The sequence below is a fragment of the Benincasa hispida genome, chromosome 1 (assembly GCF_027475165.1).
Source record: "Benincasa hispida cultivar pf3 chromosome 1, pf3_genome.v1.1, whole genome shotgun sequence".
In the NCBI taxonomy this organism is placed as follows: domain Eukaryota; kingdom Viridiplantae; phylum Streptophyta; class Magnoliopsida; order Cucurbitales; family Cucurbitaceae; genus Benincasa; species Benincasa hispida.
In genome coordinates, this window is record NC_143478.1 from 9,467,089 (window position 1) to 9,488,119 (window position 21,031).

Here is a 21,031-nt window from a genome sequence, read left to right on the forward strand (position 1 = left end):
TGCTTACACACAAGACTACCCCTCTTCCCAAAACATCCCAAGGACTACTTTACGACGACGGACAACTGCCTATAGGGGGTTTATAAAAGTTAGTTACATGTTAGTTTAATTCTATACATTATATATATATATATATATATATATATATATAAAGCATATATACAATATTTTGGCCAAAGTAAGCTTAGATTAGTGGCATTAATATATGCTTTGTTCCTAGATGTCGAAGATTCAATCCCCCACCCTACTATATATATTTGTGTGTACAATATTTTGACTTGCATTTCAAAAATTAATTCAATACATCTACAATCAAGATGCTAACCTCAATGATGTTTATAAATTAAATAGTAAATAGATAAAAACTTCAAAGTTAAAGGACTAAGAATGTGATTTAATGTTTTTTTTTAATCCATAATTTACATCACTAAAAATATTATTCAATAAATCATTAAGTTTCTTTTAAAAAAAATGCAATAACTACATTACAAACAAAAAAAGAACAAGAAAAAAAGCTTTAAACTACATAGATAATGAATCGCCGCACTTCTCAAAGTTATTCTTACATGCGGGAAGAATAACTAGGAAAACTAAAAATCTCCAATCATATATGGAGGAAAAAAAATAAATACTAACAAAGAAAAAATAGTACAAAATACCAAAAAAAGAAAGAAAAAATCAAGAGGTGAAATCTAGACAGTCAAAGGGGAAATTCTGGTCAAAATCAATGTTATCAAGCGAGAAATCCCAATCCCCATTACAAATTGGCGAATTTGTCACCGAAGTTGTCGCCGAGATTATCTCTGTCACGTCTGATTGCTCCGACGACTGAACTCTCTGTAGTCCTCCGTCGTCTTCGCCACCGTAGGCGTTCCAATCCCAGGCCGTATTCGACGCCGCTGGCGAAACTGCCACTGCAGACAAGCCGCCGCCGGCAATAAAAGTTGGGTCCACAATCGGCTCGTGGGAAAAGGAAAATGATGAAAAAACATTGTCAAAATCTTCTGTTTTGAGATTGAAATTGTTTTCTCCGAAATTGAACCAAATTTCAGAATCTTGTTGAATTTGATTGGTTTCTTCAGAGATTTGATTTTGAGATGAAATGGAAGCCGATCCTAAATTAGAGGATTGGTTACATGTGTGTCTTCCTCTGTATGTTACCTCGAAAATGTTTGGATCATTGTCCGATTTTTGGACTTGCTTTGTTGCCAAACATCCTCGTACATTTCTATGTGTACATCTATAATAACATCTACGATCAAAAAATTTCAAAGATTAGAGACTATTTAAAAAATTAACCGTTCATGGATATCGATATATTTGAAATCGTAATGGATGTATTTCCCTTTCAAATCGACTTTGAGTACTTTAGTTTTAAATTTGTGACATGAAATTTGTCCATTATTAGACTATAGTTTATGAAAGTATTTAATTATCCTAAATACTTATTATTAGTATATCAATGAGATGCAATGCAACTTGGTAGTTGATAAGGTTAAGGATTTGTTTATATTTAAAATATTATATAAAAACACATGTGAAAAGAATAATTTTAATGATGTCTTTTCGAAGCCAATTTATAAATTAATTAACATGTGCACCACTTGCAACCCTGATGTGTTGACTATTCTTCACCCAATTAAATTGTTGACTATTCTACAAACATGTGGAATTAAATGGGTAATCAGCAACTAAATATTGAATTATATCTTAATCAACTTTATATGGAAGAGTATATTAATGAAATGATAGTTTACCTTGGGAAATTAGCACCATGAATATCTTTTTGACCATACTTTCTCCAACTATAACCATCATTTAGAGGGCCTTCAGGAGCAGTTCCATTGCAAACCTTAACTTCCTCAGTCCATCTAGGCAGCAATTTTCTGCAAAAATTAATCCAACAAATTAAATAAATAACCTCCAAATTATCTAAATAATAATAACAAGAGATTTTTGTATGAATGAAACTTTTACAAACATCTTTAGGATTAATGACTCACCCTACAAATATATGAAATCTGAACATACTATAACATTTTATAATAAAGAACAAAATGTGTGATTTTATACGTTTGTGGGAGACCAACTATTGCGTTAGAGCTACGTAACGCAATACGTTATGAGTTTGTGGGGGGAGAATAACAATAGTATAAGTAAATAAATAAATATACCTCTTCTTCAACACATCTCTTTTGCTACTGATTTTCCTCTTGTTCTTATTGGATGATTCTTCTACTTCTACTTGTTGTTGTTGTTGTTGTTCATCCAGCAAAGCAATTTGATGATTTGGTAAAATTGAATTAGAAGAAAGCAGATTAAGTGCTTTCTCAAAAGAAGAATGGATCATTTCAGTCAAGAAAAGGCAAGCTTGTTCAGGGGAAGAAGAAGGGTGAAAATGGGTTTTGAGTTGAATGGCGAGTTGCTTCCCCTGAGTCAAGTGGGATACCAAACTCTTGTGTTCCATAATTTCCATTTAAATTACAATAAATGCCCAAAGAAGCAATGGCGGCTGCAGCCCAGTCGTGGTTGGGATGACGATCGCCCAAAACCCCAAAGGATAATACAACAATAATAGTAATCTTGAAAGGATTTAGAAAGGATAATATGGTCATTCAAGGGTTTTCAATATTTTAGCCAACAAAAACTGTAATTTTCACTAAAATGGGTCACTCCAAAATCCCTAATACTAAGAACCCAAAAAGAGGAAAAGGGAAAAAGCTTCAAACTTTGAGAGAATTAAAGAGAGGTATGAGGGTATGGAAGTTGGGTTTCGAAGAGAAGGGTTTATAAAGATGTCTTAAATTGAAGAGAGAGAAAGAAGACGTGTAAGAAGGGCTGTGAAAAAGAGAGATTTTTCTTCTTCTTTTTTTTTTTCTTTTTCTATAGTTTAATAATTTGAAGTATGAGAAAGCGAGTAGGCTGAGGCTATGAATAAAAAAGGGTAAAAAATGATGGAAAAAGGGGTGAGGATTGACCAATTCAAAAGGAAAGGCATAGAAGAAAAAAGGGGAAAAAATGGTGTGGCTTAGAGAGAGGAGATGATGATGTGGAATTTGGAAGGGAGAACGCGGAAAGAGAGTTGAAAATTCGAGTGTCCTTCTCTCTCAGTTCTAAATTTTGTTATTTATTAAAACATTATTGATTACGAAATAAGATAATAGGAGGAGGGGAGTGACGTCATATAGTGAAGTAAGATGGAAAACCATTGGTTACGTCACAAATCATGTGGCCCTTCACACACACTTTTAAGAACCCTCTCTTAACTCTGACCCATCCCTCCCTCCGTAGTCAACTCGCATCTGACTTCTTCAAAAACATATTTATATATATATATATATATAGTGTTTGTATCCTTTAAAATTTTAATGTGGGGGATATGGGTGTTTGAAAATCCCAACAACCTAGACTATTCAATCCAAATTATAAAAGTTCGATAGCTAATAAGTTTGTGGATATCGAGATTTTACAATAACCATCTTTCGACTAACCTAGCCTCCTCCATCCTTTGGAATATGTAGAAACAAGATCTGAATAGATGATTTTCTATATGTCTCTATTGATCATTTGTACAGGTATAAATAGCTTGGTACAACACTAAAATTAGCTAACAAGAAGCCCCTAACAAAAGGAAACTCGACTTTGCAACCTGAAAATCCTAACAAAAGTAGTTTACAATTTAACATCTCCCCTCAAACTCAAACTGGTAGGGTAGAAACCAACTTGAGTTTGCACAGTAGCCGAAGAAAGCATCTAGAAGGAAGGACTTTGGTGAAGTGTCGGTCCATTGCTCAGTTGTAGGTATGGATTGAAGGCACAGAGTAGAGTTTTGAAGATGATGACGGATAAAATGACAGTCAGTCTCTATGTGATTTGTCCATTCATGAAAAACATCATTATGTGCTATCTAAATGGTATTATGATGTTCACAGTGAAGAATAGTGATTGAATTTTGAGGAGCCCCCATGTCAGTCAAGAGTCAACGCAACCACAAAACCTCTGAGGTTGTAGAGGTTGCATGAGCAAGTACACGATACTCTGATTCAATGTTGGATCGAGAAACAACCGTTTGTTTCTTACTCCGCCAAGAGATGAGAGAATCACCCAAATAAAAACAGTAACTTGTGGTGGACCATCTATCCGTAGGACCACCCGTCCAATCAATGTAAAAATATTCAAACATAACCAAATAGGATTTAGAGGGGAATTGAAGTCCATGTCCTAACGTACCTTTAACATAACACAGAATACAAAGGACAGCTGTGAAATGGATAGTGCGGGGATCGAACATGAATTGACTGACAATATGAACTGCATAAGCTATGTCTAGACGAGTTACTGTTAAATATATAAGGTTGCCAACCAGTTGTCTATATAGTGTTGGATCCTGGAGGGGAACACCATCAAAAGAGGTCAGACGAGCATTAGAATCCAACGATGTCGATGCTGTGGCAGAATCAGTGATACCTGAACGAGCTAACAGATCTGATACATACTTTTCTTGAGATAGGTAGTATCCATCAGAGCATGATGAAACCTGAAGACCAAGGAAGTAACTAAGCGGTCCTAGATCTTTCATCTCAAAATGTTCTCCTAGATAACGTTGGAGATCCGAAATAGCCTAAGGATCATCACCAGTAATGATCATATCATCCACATATAACGAAAAGAGAATAAGTCCACGAGAAGTTTTCTGAGTAAACAGAGCAGAGTCATGCGCACTGGAGGAAAATCCAAGCTGAATAACTGTAGAGCTGAAGGTTGCAAACCAGGCACGAGAAGCTTGCTTAAGCCCATATAATGCATGGTAAAGAAGACCGACCTTGTTTGGTGGAGAAGGTACGCCAAGTGGTGGCTGCATATACACTTCCTCAGACAGTGTGTCATTGAGGAAGGCATTCTTAACATCCATTTAAAGAAGAGGCCACTGTCTGGCAGCTGCTACGGCTAATAGACTCCGGACATATGTCATTCGTAACTAGAGCGAATGTTTCCTCATAGTCAATACCATATTCCTGTGAATACCCTTTGGCCACCAAACAAGCCTTATAGCATTCGATAGATCCATTAAAGTAGGTCTTGATTTTATAGATCCACTTAAATCTAATAAGTTTCTTGTCAAACGGTAGATCAACATACTCCCAAGTGTAAGTCTTGTCTAATGCCTGAAGTTCCTCATCCATAGCTTGCTGCCAAAAAGGGTTAGTACAAGCCTCATGATAGGACCGCGGTTCAACTAGGGACATATTAATGGAAAAAAAATTATAGTCTTGTAGATACTGTGGAGTTTCTCTTACCCATGCAGACCGACAAACAGGTGCAAGATTATGATCAGCATCAGGGACAGATGGTAGGTCCAGGAGTGCAGCAGACGGAGAATACTGACCGAGCTCTAGGATGGGTGGGATGAAAGACGCAAGTTCTGGTAGGGTGAAGATAAAGACTTGTGCTCTGGAATGGGTGGAGTGGAATCTGGACTGGGTGGAGTGGGAAACTCAAATGAAGATTCATGGGCAGGAAATAGATCTATGGTAGGACTAGTGAAGAATGATTGGGTACTAAGAAGGGAGGTATGGAATGAAGAAATACTAGAAAACATACGATGTTCCCAATAGGTGACATGGTGAAAAATACGTAACCGATTGGATATGGGGTCCCAACACCGGAATCCATTGTGTTCAATTTCATAACCAAGAAAGTAACACAAAGGAGCCCGAGGTTAAAGTTTGGAATGTTCATGGCGATGAAGTAAAACAAAGCAGGCACAGCCAAAAACTTTGAAAAGAGAATAAGAGGGTAGAGTACCATATAATCACTCAAAATGATACACATTGTGGAGAATAGTAGAGGGAAGGCAGTTGATAACATAGATGGATGTAAGTGCAGCTTCTCCTCAAAACTTTTTAGGACAAGATGCAGAGAAAAGTTGTGCACGGACAGAGTCGAGAATATGGCGACGCTTTCTTTCAACGCGACCATTTTTTTGAGAGGTATAAGGACATAAGCGTTGAACAAGAGTGCCCTGTTGAGTTAGGAAGGAAAGCAAGTGGGAGTTCTTATACTCCATGGCATTGTTAGTCTGAAGAATTTTAATGGTTTGAGAAAACTGAGTTTGAATCATTTTAGCAAATTCAATGTAAATTTGGGGTAAAGATGAACAATTCTTAAGAAAATATATCCAAGTAAACGAAATTAGTCATCAATGAATAAAACAAAATATTGATAACCATTTATTGTAGGGGTGGGAGCAGGGCCCCAAACGTCAGAATGAACAAGGCTAAATGGTTTATCACAGAGAGATGCTGAAGTAGGAAATGACAAAGCAGGTTGTTTTGCCAGTTTGCAAGGTAAACAATCAAATGAACGAAATTTAAAGGCATTACTTAAGGTACCAACATAAATTAGGCTACGACGTTTGTCAGATGATGGCCAAGACGAATGTGCCACTGATATGTATTGGTATCAGTGATAGCTGCAGAAACAGATGGAAGAACAGGAGGCTCAAGAGATATGAGCTCAAATAATCTTCCCACCTTGCGACCCGTGCCAACCATCTGACCCGTCCGCAGATCCTAAACCTGACAACCATGAGAGGAAAAGATAACAGTTAGTACCATCACACAATTGTCCAATAAAGACAAGCTTGAAAGTTAAGTGCGGGACATGATAGTAATGGATAGACTAATACTCGGTGTACTGACAGTTCCAACATGTGAAATAGGCATATGGTTACCATCAGTAGAATATACCAGAGGCAAGGATTATACAGGGGTGGAGGAAGACAGTAAGGCCATATTCGAGGTCATGTGATTGCAACAGGATGAATCAAGAATCCAAGATGTACCTGGTGTGACAGCAAGGGCAGAAGAGTTGGGAAAGAGCATTTATTTCAGCAAGTCCTGAAGATCGCTGATCTGGATACTTGGAGGATTTAGAGGTACCACATCTGAGGCAGTGGCAGCTGCCGCGAAAAACGAAGAACCATGCTTGGGGGAATTCTTAGATTTATTGATGTATCCTGGAGGTCGAGGTGATTTGGTAGATTTATTGATTGCAATAGGTGGTTTGGAATGCTTAGTTGCGAGAACAACGTCCAGGGAAGGAAAGGAGACTAACCCAAGTCGCCTTTCCTCAAAGAGAATTTCCTGAATCGCTGCATCAAGAGATGGTAGTGGATTGCGGTGTAACAAGGCAGCACAAACATACTCATACTCAGGACGAAGCTAGAGTAGTATGATCTTAGCCTAGTTTAATTGAGTCCAAATAGGTTGAAGAATAGCGAGATACTCATTCGCAGATTTGCCAATCTCCTGACTTGTGCCAACTAGAGTAGTATGAAGTTGATAGTAGTGGGCAAGACCCACGGTTTGGAATCGCTCAGACAGAAAATACCAAAGTTCTTTAGTTGTGCCGAATGCATCAAATTGGGTGTGAATGACTAGGATGGAGGTATTACCTAACTAGGTGATTATCTTATGGTTCTTGTTGTTCCAATCTTCTATTCTGTCCACAAATTTCCTGTCTTCTTTAGTGGCTCCTTTGACAGGCTTAACGACATCACCTGTTACCACTCGCCACAATTTACGTCCAATCAAAAAGCTCTTCATTTGATAGGCCCAAGTAATATAGTTAGTGCCATCAAGGATTGTGCTGATAGAACGAAAGATGTCATTTTTCTCCATTTAAAACAAGGAAAAAAATATAGCAGTATGAGTAAAAAAAAAAAAAAAAAAACCAAAATCAACTAGCAATAGGATCGGCTTGAATTCGACTCAAAACAGTAGAATCGACTTGGATTTGACTTAAAATAATAGGATCGGCTCGGATTCGACCCAGCACCCTCCTCGGCTCGGCAGCTTAACCTGATCATGACTCGACGTACGGTTCTTCACGGGCTCGGGTGCGGGTTGCGAGTTGGGTGTGGGTCAAGACTCGGGTCAAGTTCTTCACGCGCTTCGTATGTGAAACACGAATCTAGATTGGGGATTAGGAATCATGGATCGAGGGTCGAGTTCTAGATCAGGAATCGGGGATCGAGGGTTGAGTTCTGGATCGGGAATCGGGGATCAAGGGTCGAGTTCTTCATAGTAGCTTCAGACAGGGGATCTGGGTGGTTCTTCTTCACGCCGGACAGGGGATCTGGATGGACGGTACTGGTGTGATGACCGGACGATAGCGATGACAGAGAACAAAAGAAAAAAAAAACAACTAGCAAGGCGCTGATACCATGTAGAAACGAGATCTAAATGGATGATTTTCTGTGTGTCTCTATTGATCAATTATACCGGTATAAATAGCTTACAAAGCTCAACTATCTAACAAAATGAGACTTGATTTTACAACCTGAAAATCCTAACAAAAGTAGTTTACAATTTAACAGGATCCTAAATTGGATTGAACTTCTTCTATTTTTATTGGGTTGGATTGGGTCTCGAATTGACTAAATAAAAAATCGAATTAACTCAACCCAACTCGAATTATGTATATATATATCTTTGTTTAAAGTATAACTATTTTATGTTAATGAATTTATGAATTTTTTTAAAAAAATTGTTGTGATGAAAGTTTGTAATAAATATCATAGATATTTGTTTTTTAACATTTGAATTTTATGAGATATTAGTTATTAACTATGTGTCGTAGATAAATTTGAATATTTTAAATTAATAAGAAAAAAATAAGTGATAACCTGACAACATTCAAGTTAGGTTGGGTTGGGGATTTTATTTGGGTCTTTTGAGTTACCGACCCAATCAACCCAAATTTTTGGATTCATCCAAAAAACACTCTACTCTCAACCCAATCTAACTCAACTCATGTACACTCCTACTCAGAGGACTAAATTTTAGATTTTAAAATTGGACATTTTTCGGAGTACAATAACTTTACTAGAAAAGTTTGAGGGGTTGGTTTTGAATTCTTTATCATAACTTAGCGGTTTATACTTTAAGAGGGCCATAATGAGGTATTTAAAGAAAAAATGTCCCAACGTTGCGATGCTATAGATATATATGACATCAATACAAGTTTTCTCACATCATAGCAATTAGAATCTTAGATGCTACGCCTAACACTCTCGACGCTATGGATGTTGTAGTAGCAAGATTATTTCATCCCTATTTTTTACAATATCACCAAATATACTAAGCAACATTCCTGTTTCGGTGGCTTAGCTTGTAACAATATGTACAGGACTTCAATTTTTATACCAATATTTAACCTAAATTATTTTTAGATTGTCCAGTAATAACTAAAATATCGTTTCTTCTTGTTGCTTCATGTAATAACTTCTCTTCAAACTAAAACTTAAGAATGAACATACACATCAAATACCTCCAATAGAGTAGAAGCAAATCAGTTAGGCATATGAGAAGAAAATGAAATTCTAACAAAAGAAATATCAAAATCACCTTTACAAATATCAGTCATCGTTAATATGTGAGCAACAACCTTATCAGATTTTGGACAATAAGCGAAAAAGACCACATTCACAAGAGGAGCTAACTTAACAATTTCATCCACGAGAGTTATTCAAAGGGTTGTGTTAATTTTTTTTTTAAAAAAAAATGCGTTAATTTTAAAATTAAGGTAAATTTAATTTTTTTTTAAAATTAATATTAAAAAAAAAATGAACATTGGGGGAAGAGGGTAGAGATGTACACAAGGCGGGGCGGGGCGGGGCTGGGATGCCATTCCCCATCCCCGTCCTCGCTCCCCATTTCATTCCTTATCCTCGTGAAATTTCCCACGGGGATCGGGGTGGGGATTCCCTGTGGGGAATTCGCGGGGATCGGGTTCCCTATGGGTAATTTTTTCCCGTTTATTTTTTCTTTTTGTAAAAATAAATTAATTTAAATCACTAATATGAACAAAATTTTAATTAAATAATTAATTTTATCATTAAATTGTTTATTATTGTTAGTTTTATATGACAATTTGAATTTAAAGATAGATTACTCAAATTTTGGTCTAAAAAAATTAATTAACTTTTTTTAGTAGAAAGAAATAAATGTAAATCAAATTATTCATATATATATAATCTAAATTTAAATATTCAATTTAAACATATTCATTATCTTTCTCTATAAATAATCAAATTTGAAATTTAAAAGTAATATTTATATAATAATAAGAAGAACATAAACATTAGATAACTACACTAAATAGATATGTAGAAGCTAATCGGGGCGAAAATGAGAAATGGGGTGGGGATGGGGAACCCGTCTCCGTTAGCTCTCGGGAAAATTTTTTTCCCACATCCTCCCACATTTTCTGTCTAATCAGGAAATCCTCGTCCCGTTCGAAGTGGACGGGACCGTCCCACGAAGAAATTCAACATCTTAGAAGGGGTAAAGAAATAAGAAGGCTTACTATTTGGTTAGATTTGGAGGAAAGAGATGTGAGTGACATATTGACATGTCAATTTCATAAACCGTGTGGGACAGTTACTTATCATTTTCTCTCTCCAAACTCTCGATCTTAATATATATTATAATTCAAATTCATCATATTTTAATTCTCTATCCTAGAAGTTTACCTATAATACCAATTCTAGGGATTCTTTTTATAACATCTCCAAGATTTTCTTTTTCCCTTTCTAGACCTTCCAACTTTGATCATTAATATAATTTGAATTACTTTTACTTCACATCACACCATGAATTTAAAACACTTTTCATAATTAATCTTCTTTTCAAAATATTATATATTATTGTTATCTAAAGTTTGTACTCAGAGAAGAATGGGTCTTAGTTAGATAGAAAATGATAGACTAAAATTGTTTATTTATTATAGCATTTTTAAACACACCATTGGCATATAATTTGACAACTAAATCAACTATTATTATTGGAAAATTGTGTTGTTGAATTTAAATGGGTAATTTAGGGGATGTTTGTTTTATGGAAATTCAATATTTTTATGGAATGATGACTTGGTTTATTGTATTTCTGTTTTGCGATAATGTAAGATGTCCAGATATCTAAAAGTGTATGGATATCTTATGATGTCTTTACGGGACATCTCGAAAGTTTTAGATACCTTCATGAAGCAAGAGTTTTCAAGATTTTCATGCTGAGATTATTCTCTTTTTACTTTTTTCTCTTACGTATATGTCACTCTTTTTTGCTATTTTGTAGATATTTTATTTTTTAAGAAAGAAATCCATATTATGATTTAAATTAATATTTATTTTATAAAAATATTAAATTAATATAAACTATTTTTGAAAAAAAATAACATATAAAAATTATATTAACCATATTAATTAGAAAAAAAATCAAATTGATAAAAAAATCCTATGTTTTATAGATTATGCAATGCACGTGAAATCTTGTAATTTAATTAAATGTAGTAAAAAAATAGTGGATTTATAGTATGTAACAAATAAATATTATATATAGTTTTGTTTTTAATTTTCATAGCCTTCTAAAAGTCAAATAATTAAATAATTTATTATAATATTTTATAATGATCACATTTTAGTTGTTTCATATGCACCAATAACTTAAAATTTCAAATATATAAAGATATTTCGGCTAAACAAATTTTTTATCCTTATTTTGAAAAAATAAGGTTGTTGCTACTTATATTTCATCACGTAAGAGTTGGATTAATATTGAACTTAAAATTGAGAAGACTAAATCAATTTTACGAATCTCGGATCCCCAATTTTCTCAACTTATCTACCCATGTCTCTATATTTCCTATCTTTTTTTAAAGCTTTTTATATTCTATAACATCTCATAAAAAAATCAAAACATTATTTGCTTCAAATGAATTTTATGAAAGTGTGTGTTAATATTTAAATAAATTATAATTACATAAAATACAAATTTAAAAGATTGAAAGAAACGAACAAACAAACATACATGATATTGTAGCAAAAAAAAAAAAATCAAACAAAATAACTTCCTACAAGATCACTTTCAAAAAACTCATAAAAGTCATATATCGAAATATCTAAAAGTAATCGTAGGATGAATGATGACTCCTTAAATCTTTACAAAATAATGCGTGATAAAGTTAATCAAAAGACCTATGAAAACAAACCGTGAGAAAATAAAATGAGGAAAAGAAACAATTCCCCTACTAATCACCAATTGCATCAAACTAAAAACAAAGTTGAAATAAAATTAGAGACATGAGTAAATCATACATTCATATATATTTCGACACATTCATTTTCTCCATAAAAGGAAAAAAAATCTCATTAATAACTATTCACAACTATCATGAGTAACAACAAAGAGAGGTTAAGTGAACACATAACACAAATTGAAATAGTTTTTAAAAAAATTATCCGCAAGACTTTAAAAAAGAAATTCATAAAATTTATTTTTATCAATATCTAAAAAATTCAATGACTCCTTAAATTTCTGTGACTTAAACAAAATAAATAAACTCCTAAATCAAATCTATCCAAAACAAAACAAAATAAAATAAAATAAAATAAAACCAAAATACAAAACTAAACAAACAAAATCAAGTGTGATAAAGTTAATCAAAATGTCAAATCAAACTTGATAAAATTAATCAAAATGTAAACAAACACCGGAAAACAAAATAAAGATGAAAAAAATAACAATTTCACTATTAATCACCAATTTCCATCAAACTAAAAATAAAGTCGACATAAAATTTTGAGAAATGAGTAAATCTACTTACTTTCATGTGTCGATACATTCAATTTCACCATAAAGGAAAAAAAAAGTCTCACAAATCTGACTATTTGCAACCACCAGAAATAAAACAAAGAGACATTAAAGAACAAGTTGAAGTAGTTTTCAAAAAAAACATCCCTGTAAGACTTTAAAAAATAATTCATAAAATTCATATATAGATATATCTAAAAGAAATTATAGATGAACGATTGTACTTAAATCTCTACAACTCAAACAAAAAAAAATAAACCTATAAATCAAATCTCTTAAAAAAAATACCAAAATTAAACAAACAAACAAAAATCAATGGTGATAAAGTTAATCAAAATACAAAATGAAGAAGAAAAAAAAGTAACAATTCCACCACTAATCACCGATTCCCATTTAACTAAAAATATACTTACTATTTAACCGTTAAAGGAAAAAAGTCTATCATTGATAACTCTACTATTTGCAACCACCATGAACAAAACAAAGAGACGTTAAAGAACAAAATCGAAATAGTTATCGAAAAATTTATATTCATAAAATTCATACATCGAAATATCTAAAAAAAATTATAGGATGAATTATCATTCCTTAAATCTCTACAACTAAAATAAATAAAATAAACCTCTAAATCAAATATTTCCAAAACTAAAAAATCTCAAAACTCAAAATTAAACAAACAAACAAAAATCAAAATGCCTATAAATACAGAAAAACAAAATAAGGAAGAAAAGAGCAACCATTCCAACACACACTAATCACCAATTCGTCAAACTAAAAATGAAGTTGAAATAAAATTTAGAGGCACGAGTAAATCACTAACCTTTAATAAATTTTAAACATCATTCTTGAGATCGTTAATTAAGAAATTGAAACAAACTAATTTTGTAAAATTCCTTTCTTAGAAAGTTGTTATCGTAGAGTTTAAAATGAAGAGGCGTGAGATTTTAAAAAGCAGTTACATGAAAAGCAAAAAAGTGAGGCTAAAAACACATTTTACGTGAAGAGGAAAAAAATAAAATTAAGGAAAAAAGAAAAGGGCAAAATGAAAATTGTAAAAAGAAGTAAAGCCAAAATGGGAAATTAAAGATTCTCTCCATTTTATCCCCTTTTAATATAGTAGGGATTAGATTACTTATAATAAGTGAATAACCGTAAAGATATTCTTGAAATATTATGTAAATTTAAGACATTTGTAGGTAGAAATCTTACGAAACAAACATATTTATTCATGTATTCCAATAGTTTGGAAAAAAATATATTCTTAAAAAAAAAAATACATATTTATACAAAGATGTCCGACATATATGATTCCAAGCATCTGTAATTTCGAACATCCAAATATTAAAGTTATGATTGAAAAAAGAAAAACAAGCAAACGGTTGTTAGAGAAGGGCGAGTTGTTTTGTTGTTGGGTTAGAAGAGGACATAAATAAGAGACCTAATTAGGCGACCAACGGTGTTTACGTACATATCGTTTGATTTCAAATATAATTCCAACTCCATTTTGTGGACTATATGGTCAAGGATTTGAATTCCATCTTCAAATTTTGTCCTTAAATTTCTTTTCAAATTTAGACCAATGAATTAATCATCATAAAACTTTGACTAAATGTCATTAGGGTTTTCTCCATTTTAGCTTTTAATTACATACCTTATGCCCTTATGCAAATTGCAAGTAGAAGAATTCCCTAATCCCTATTTATTCATTTTTAATGAAATTTTTAAACAACTTCATGAAGATTTAAAAAAAATTTTAAAAAAAATCTTCTTGAAACAAACACAATAAATAGTGAAGACTCAAAAAGAAATTAATTCTAGATCTTGAATAAAACAATATGCATGTGTATATAGAGTTCACAAGTGCAAAATGGTACCAATTAATTTGATTAAAGTTTCCATTTTCAATCTCTAAGTGAAACTCCTCATCACTCCACCTCTTATTTTATGGGAAAAAAATGGTTTCAATTTCATTAGTTAAAAACATATAAACCAAACTTTTAATTTTATTGTCCATTTGAGATAGCTCAAATGGATAAATTACCTATCCACCTATTAATATCATGAAGGTCCATAGCTAACTAAAAAGAAGTTTCGATTTTATTCAACACACAATTGAATAAATTTTAATATTATTTTTTAGAATTTAACATTGTGTTTGAGATCAGAGACTAATTAAGGACATATTTGGAAGAGAAATTGAAAACAAGAAAATTTAATTAAAAAAATATTTGTATTTCATGTTTTCTTATGTGTTTGGTAATAGATTCAGAGACTATATTCTAATTTAAATAATTAATTAAAATGTGTTTGATACCATATTTATTAAATCATAAAACTAAGTTGTAGTTATCCACTAAATATTGGTTGACAGTAAACTATTATTAATCATAGGAAATTAGTAACAAGCATAGTATTGATTAACCAAAAACTTCATAGAATACTCTAGCCCTTTAGGTTGTTGTGACTGGTTGAATAGTTTTTTTATGATGTGTTATCGATTATAGGAAATTAGTTACAATTATAGTATTAAATTTCCATCAACAAGTTAGATATTTTCATTTATATTTTCACAATTTTATAGGTTCGATGTCGACTAACCTGAGAAGTAAATTGACATTATAAACATAGTAAAATAAGAAATTGAAAAAAAACTAATCATATTTTCATTATTTTGTTAAAAAATCTATAAAACATAGAAAATAAGCAACAAAATATCACTATTTTGAGAATAATAAAAATAATAAACATTTTAACGGGTTAAATCATAAAATATTTATTTGTAAATTTAAACAATTGTTGGATTTTTTTGTATTTATAACTTTTCCAAAAATATACATTTTATCGATATTTTCATCAAAAATTTCATAAGATTGAGACCTCAGATCTTCCGTTACCATAGACATTTTAAAGATAAGTGAACCCTAGAGCATAAGAAAGGGTAAATGTGATTTCAAATTAGCTAAACTCAGAAGCTGGGAGAGACCAAAAAATAATTCTCACTGATAGAGGTCTCCCCATGATTGCCTTTTTTTTTATTATTAAATTAATTAATTAATTAATTTTTTCTTTTAAAAAAAAAAAAAAAAACTTTTTTTTCTCTTTTTCTTAAAAGAAATGATCTGGGTATGGATTTATTTAATTTCAACATTAAACTCACAGAAGAAGACTTCAACTCAAGCAGATATGCTCAACAACCAGCTCTCCAAGCAAAAGACACTCATTATTCTATATGAATGATTCCAGTTGTTTTGAACATTTCAAAACCTGAGGGAAAAGAATTTAAAAAGAAAAAAAGAAAGAAATCATGGCCCCCTTCAAAGTTAGGCAGAAACCATGTTCTTATACAATTACCACTTGATTAAATTCCAACTATCAATTCCTAGTGATTCATGTCATACATCTGTTCCCCATTTTGGTTTCTTTAGTGAAGGTGAAAAAGTATGAGTTTTTGGATTTGGAAAATTCAATCTTCACTAGAAAAGTTTGAGGTCAATGTTGAGAGACACTCAGCAAATAACTACAATTTCATTTGACTTATAGTAGGAAAAGCAAAGCAAAAAGCAGCATACTTTTTGGTGAGATTAAGAGCACGGACTCAGTCTGTCATCCACACCTTCTTTCAACACTAAAAAATATGGAGCTCACCCACCATAACTCACTAATATAGACTCTGCAATTCCCAGCTAAATTACTCTGCCATTACGGCTGTGATGGCGTAGGAGACGTTGGAGGCCTGAAATCGGGATACTGCAACCAGAGATAAAAACATGGAGATTTAGAGGTAGTATATATGTATCATGAATGTCATTGACAGACAACAAATAACTCTTGTGCCTACGGCCAAGAGTTAAGTATTAAAGCACCCATTTTGGTCTTAGATTAGAACCATAATGTTTGATGTCAAGAATATCATCAAACTTCGAGTTTTGAGTAAAAGAAAACATGGCTTGAGTTACTCCTACGTGCTAAAGCCGAACTATAAGGAGGTGCTTGACGTTCGTGAACCCCACGACTAAAAAAAACATCAATTTTATGTCTTATTAACTCTTTACACTATCGGTTCCATAAGTTCACAACTCCATTCCTAGCCTCTAACACCTCCTAAAAGATGTCTAACTCCATTCCTAGCCTCTAACACCTCCAAGAAGATGTTTTGTTGGAAGCCTTTATGTAGATGGCCATATGGACCAAGCTGATCTAGGAAGTTGACAAGTTTTTCCACTTTTATGAGATGCAATCTACAACTAGAAGCTTGGGAAGAAAAGAGCAAAGAAAAGAAATACTCATGGACATGAGAATTACAGAAGGATATGGAGAAAGCGGCCGCGAGATTTTAGGCAATGATTCTGCCTTTACTTCTTGTTTGGCAACCGAATTTATCTCGGGAGCAGGCTCTGCAACAGCTTCTGCTTTCTGTACAGTGTCACTGGATGTTGCAGCCTCCACAGCTACCTCTGCTGGTGCAGGAAGTGCCTTGCCAGTAGCAGGTAATGGTAATAGAGCCTTTCCAATGTCCTGAAATTCATAGATAGTTTGATTGTAAAACGGATGGGATTATGAGATTGTAACTGTAGCAGCAATGTTGAGATTTATAAGTAGGCAGATTAAAAGAATGAACTTAAAAAACTTAAGTATCAAGCACCTTCAACTCATCAACGAGCTCTTGTGGGGCGACCTTGGTGTTTAAGAACTCGTCAACTTCTTGTAAAGTTTTCTTCCGATCCTATTGCCAATGGATTGAGGTCAATCATACTTAAGTAACCAATTCCGATGTCACATAATGAAATGGCAGTGAGGTTATAGCACGATGTATTATCGTCTGAAATTCGAATAAAAGAGCGACTTCCCACAAGAGGTAGGCAATATAAAGTAGACGATGTAGAAAAATGTATAAGGCTACATAGTCATCACATTATAACATTAACTACATGATGATGCTGTCTCGAATTATGCATTCGATGTCTAATTTTAGTGGTGAAGAACTAAAGGATGCACACATCTTGGAAAATTTTGACTGTCATCTGGCTAGTTCTTGTTCTTTGAAAAGGATTGACATCCTCTTTCTAAGCCGTCTTAGTGGTGAAAGCAGCATTAGGATACAAACATCCAACTCACCTCTGCATATAGGAGTTTTCTGCTCACAAACTGAATGATTGCAGCTGAACCCAGAAGTTGGAGAACCGTCTCCATCTGTTGAAAGAAGTAATTTAAGACTTGTTATTATTGATTCTCTGTTGCAATTTCATAGGCAAAGGATATGAGCCCACCTCAGTAAAAGCCAATAAACCTACTCCAGTAGCTGCTGCAGCAACAGCAGTAGCAACAGCAGGCAGACCTTCAGAATCCTCCTACAGAAATTTCAATCAAGAATTTGCTCATTTCATGCTTTTTAGGACACTTTTGAGCAAAGAAGATGAAGAATATTATCAAGATATGGAATACATTTGCTACAACAATCATGCTTTTCATTGTAATTATGATATTTCAGAATGATGGCTGCTTTCTATATCTACATACATTTTCCCCACCTAAATGTGCTGTTTAGAGCCATGAGAAATTCATCGTAATCGGCTCTTATTGTTTCCTATCAATTTAAGCATTGGTATGTAAAAAAAGGTATAAGTAAATAAATTGAAATAGAAATGCATACTCCAAATGCGCCAGCAATGGCATCTGTTAGACTGCTAAGACTCAAAGTTGACTTCGGTGTTAACCATGGAAGACCACTATTCTGCACAAGACACAGATCCAAGTAAGAACCTCCTAAATATACTCAAAGATATCTTTGAATGAAAATATGGAAACTAAGAAGAATGGTGATAACCGTCCATCCACGAGGTCCTTCTGCACCATCATTAATAGCAAAAGCAGCTTTAAATCCATTAACAGTTACCAACTCAGCAACGAGTTCGGAATTCCCATCATATCTGTCTTCCAACAAAATGTAGACAGATCATTTTCATACATATGCTTACAGAGTAACTATGATTCTGGACTAACCACATGGTTTCAATCTTCCATAGATCACAAAAGATCCTTACATTTGCTAAATGTAGTTCATTGATCTACATTCTTGTTTTCACTAACCAACCAATATATTTCCCTATCGGTTTGGCGTGCAGGTAAATGCATCCTGATTGATTTGTGAACTAAAAAAACCAATTCTTATCTTCAAATTAGTGATATGGCTTGAGGGTATCCATTAGACTTGTCGTTGCCTTTTCAGTTAACACCCATCACAAGGAAATACATGATTGGTAGTTTAAATAGTTAACTCTAACAAACCATCAAACAAGGCTCTAAACTAAGACTAAGTTAACAAATGCAAAGTCTTACTTGTCTAAAATGAACAATGTGGTATTTTGTGGCTCCTTGAACTTCAAAGCAAGCTTCTTCAAGAAACCTGGCTTATCTTCACCATTGTAAGTAATGGACACAGGTTTTTTACCCAAGCCCTTAAGATCAGGGCCACCCACTTTCCTTAATTCAACTGGCGATCTAATATCAAGTAGCTGAGCATTAGAATCCTCACCCAATTTTGCATAAGCACTTTTAGCAGATTCAACACCCCATGGCTTAGATTTTCCAAGAAAAAGAGAGAAAATCAAAGGGAGAGCCAAAATGGAAACACCACCAACAACGATTCCAGGATTCTCTGTTCCAAAATTTATAATCCCATCAAGAACCCCATTTAAATCTAAATCCCCAGATGAGGAAGTGCTCACAGATTGTTGGAGAGCTTCCTCATATGTAAGAGCTCCAGAAACCCCAGCATTGAATAACGAAGATAAGAGCAGTAGACTTCCTTGTAAGCTTCTTGATGAACAAAACCCTTGTGGGACTGGTAAATTTGTGGTAAAACTAGCAAGATTTGGCAACTTGAATGAGGAAGAAGATGGGATTGGGGAGATTTTTCTGGGTTCTCTTTTTCTGTCGGAAAGAACAGCCAAGGGGCTTAAACTTGCTGCATTAAGGGCCTCCATGGCAACTTTCTGAAGCTCAGAAAATTGATGAGAGAGCTTCAACAACCATAACAAGTAAAGGGTTCATGCCAATTTGATTGTTTTTTTGGTAGGGATATGATTGAATGGAGGGGATGACAAGGCTTAGCTTGAGGGCTCTGTGTTTGTTGGCAACAGAGTGCTGAGGTGGAATGGTTGATGATCTGCAACCAATAAGAATGTGACATGTAGCAGGATGAATTTTTTGTTTGTGTGGCTGAAAATTAGAGTAGAAAGGTGGGATTTTCCCTAATCCCATTGGAAGTTATATAGAAATTCCAGTACAGTAGTACTACACAATGAAATTACATGGTGGGAGTGGGAAGAAGAATCAATGCACGTACAGACTGTAGTAGTACAGTATTTGAATTGAAAGGATAGTTTGTAGTAAGATGAAGTGGAATAATTAATCGATTTAATGTGCTTAAAAGATGTAGTTGTTTGTTTCTGATGGTGTTTTTCTTCCTCTGCTTTTTCAAACAGTCAAATTTCAAGAACAAGATGGAGAGTGTCAAGTGTTGACTGGAATTCTAACAGTCAAGTTTTGGAACAATGGTGGAGTATTTACACTATCCCCACCTCACTTGATTCTAGTCGAAGTCCACACTTTTTTTTTTTTTTTTTTTCATTTTCAATTTTTTTGTTTTGAAAAGTTCAATGTTAAATATCAATAATTCTATCACTCCGTTATAAAGATATTGGAATTAATAAATCATTTTATTTTTGAATATATGTATTTGAAATTTTGTTTAATTTTATATTAGTTCAATTGTAATTTACTTAGTTAGATATTTATATTATAATTTAAATACTAAAACAATAATTTTTTTTTATTCTTTACAAAAACTATTTCTCTTTATTTTCTACTTTTTTATAATAAAATAAAGATTTCTATAAAATTCAGTTATAAAAAGATACAATAAAATAAAGATTTCTATACCTTTGAGATTTAAAAATCTTTATATCCTAACTATTATAAAAATTGTTTATTTTATTATAACTTTTTATTAAAAAAAATAAAAAATTGAAGAAGAATAGTTTTTGTAAAGAATAAAAAAGTTAAATAATTGTTATTTTAGTATTTAAACTTTAATTTAACTATCTAACAAAGTACATTTTATATATAACTTTATTTTATAAGTGAATTTTATAGAAACCATTATTTTATTTTAAGTTTTTTATTTAAAAAATAGAAGAAAAAATCTTATAAATAAAAAAAATCCTAAAAATATATACATTTTATAACAAAAAGTTTCAAAAGTGCTCTTTTGAAATTTGTGTAAATATTTTTAAATATTTGTTTTTTATTTTTAAAAACACCCCAAAATAAAATTAAAGAGGAATACTTTTGTAAAGAGTAAAAAAATAAACAAATAT

At 32.9% G+C, this 21,031-nt stretch overlaps 2 protein-coding genes across 2 annotated transcripts; both read right to left on the reverse strand.

Moving 5' to 3' along the window:
- Positions 1 to 366: 366 nt before the first annotated feature.
- On the reverse strand, positions 367 to 3,103 carry WRKY46 (WRKY DNA-binding protein 46). Its single transcript, XM_039045087.2, has 3 exons — positions 2,175 to 3,103; positions 1,758 to 1,886; positions 367 to 1,252 (listed from the first exon to the last, which is right to left on the reverse strand). The coding sequence occupies exons 1-3, from the start codon at positions 2,474 to 2,476 to the stop codon at positions 679 to 681; spliced, it is 1,005 nt and encodes a 334-aa protein (XP_038901015.1). The 5' UTR covers positions 2,477 to 3,103; the 3' UTR covers positions 367 to 678.
- Positions 3,104 to 16,106: 13,003 nt separating this feature from the next.
- Positions 16,107 to 20,082, reverse strand: TROL (thylakoid rhodanese-like protein). Its single transcript, XM_039040586.2, has 8 exons — positions 18,990 to 20,082; positions 18,478 to 18,580; positions 18,304 to 18,384; positions 17,921 to 18,001; positions 17,769 to 17,843; positions 17,296 to 17,376; positions 16,956 to 17,168; positions 16,107 to 16,400 (listed from the first exon to the last, which is right to left on the reverse strand). Exons 1-8 carry the CDS (start codon positions 19,634 to 19,636, stop codon positions 16,353 to 16,355), a joined length of 1,329 nt encoding a protein of 442 aa, XP_038896514.1. The 5' UTR covers positions 19,637 to 20,082; the 3' UTR covers positions 16,107 to 16,352.
- Positions 20,083 to 21,031: the final 949 nt, after the last annotated feature.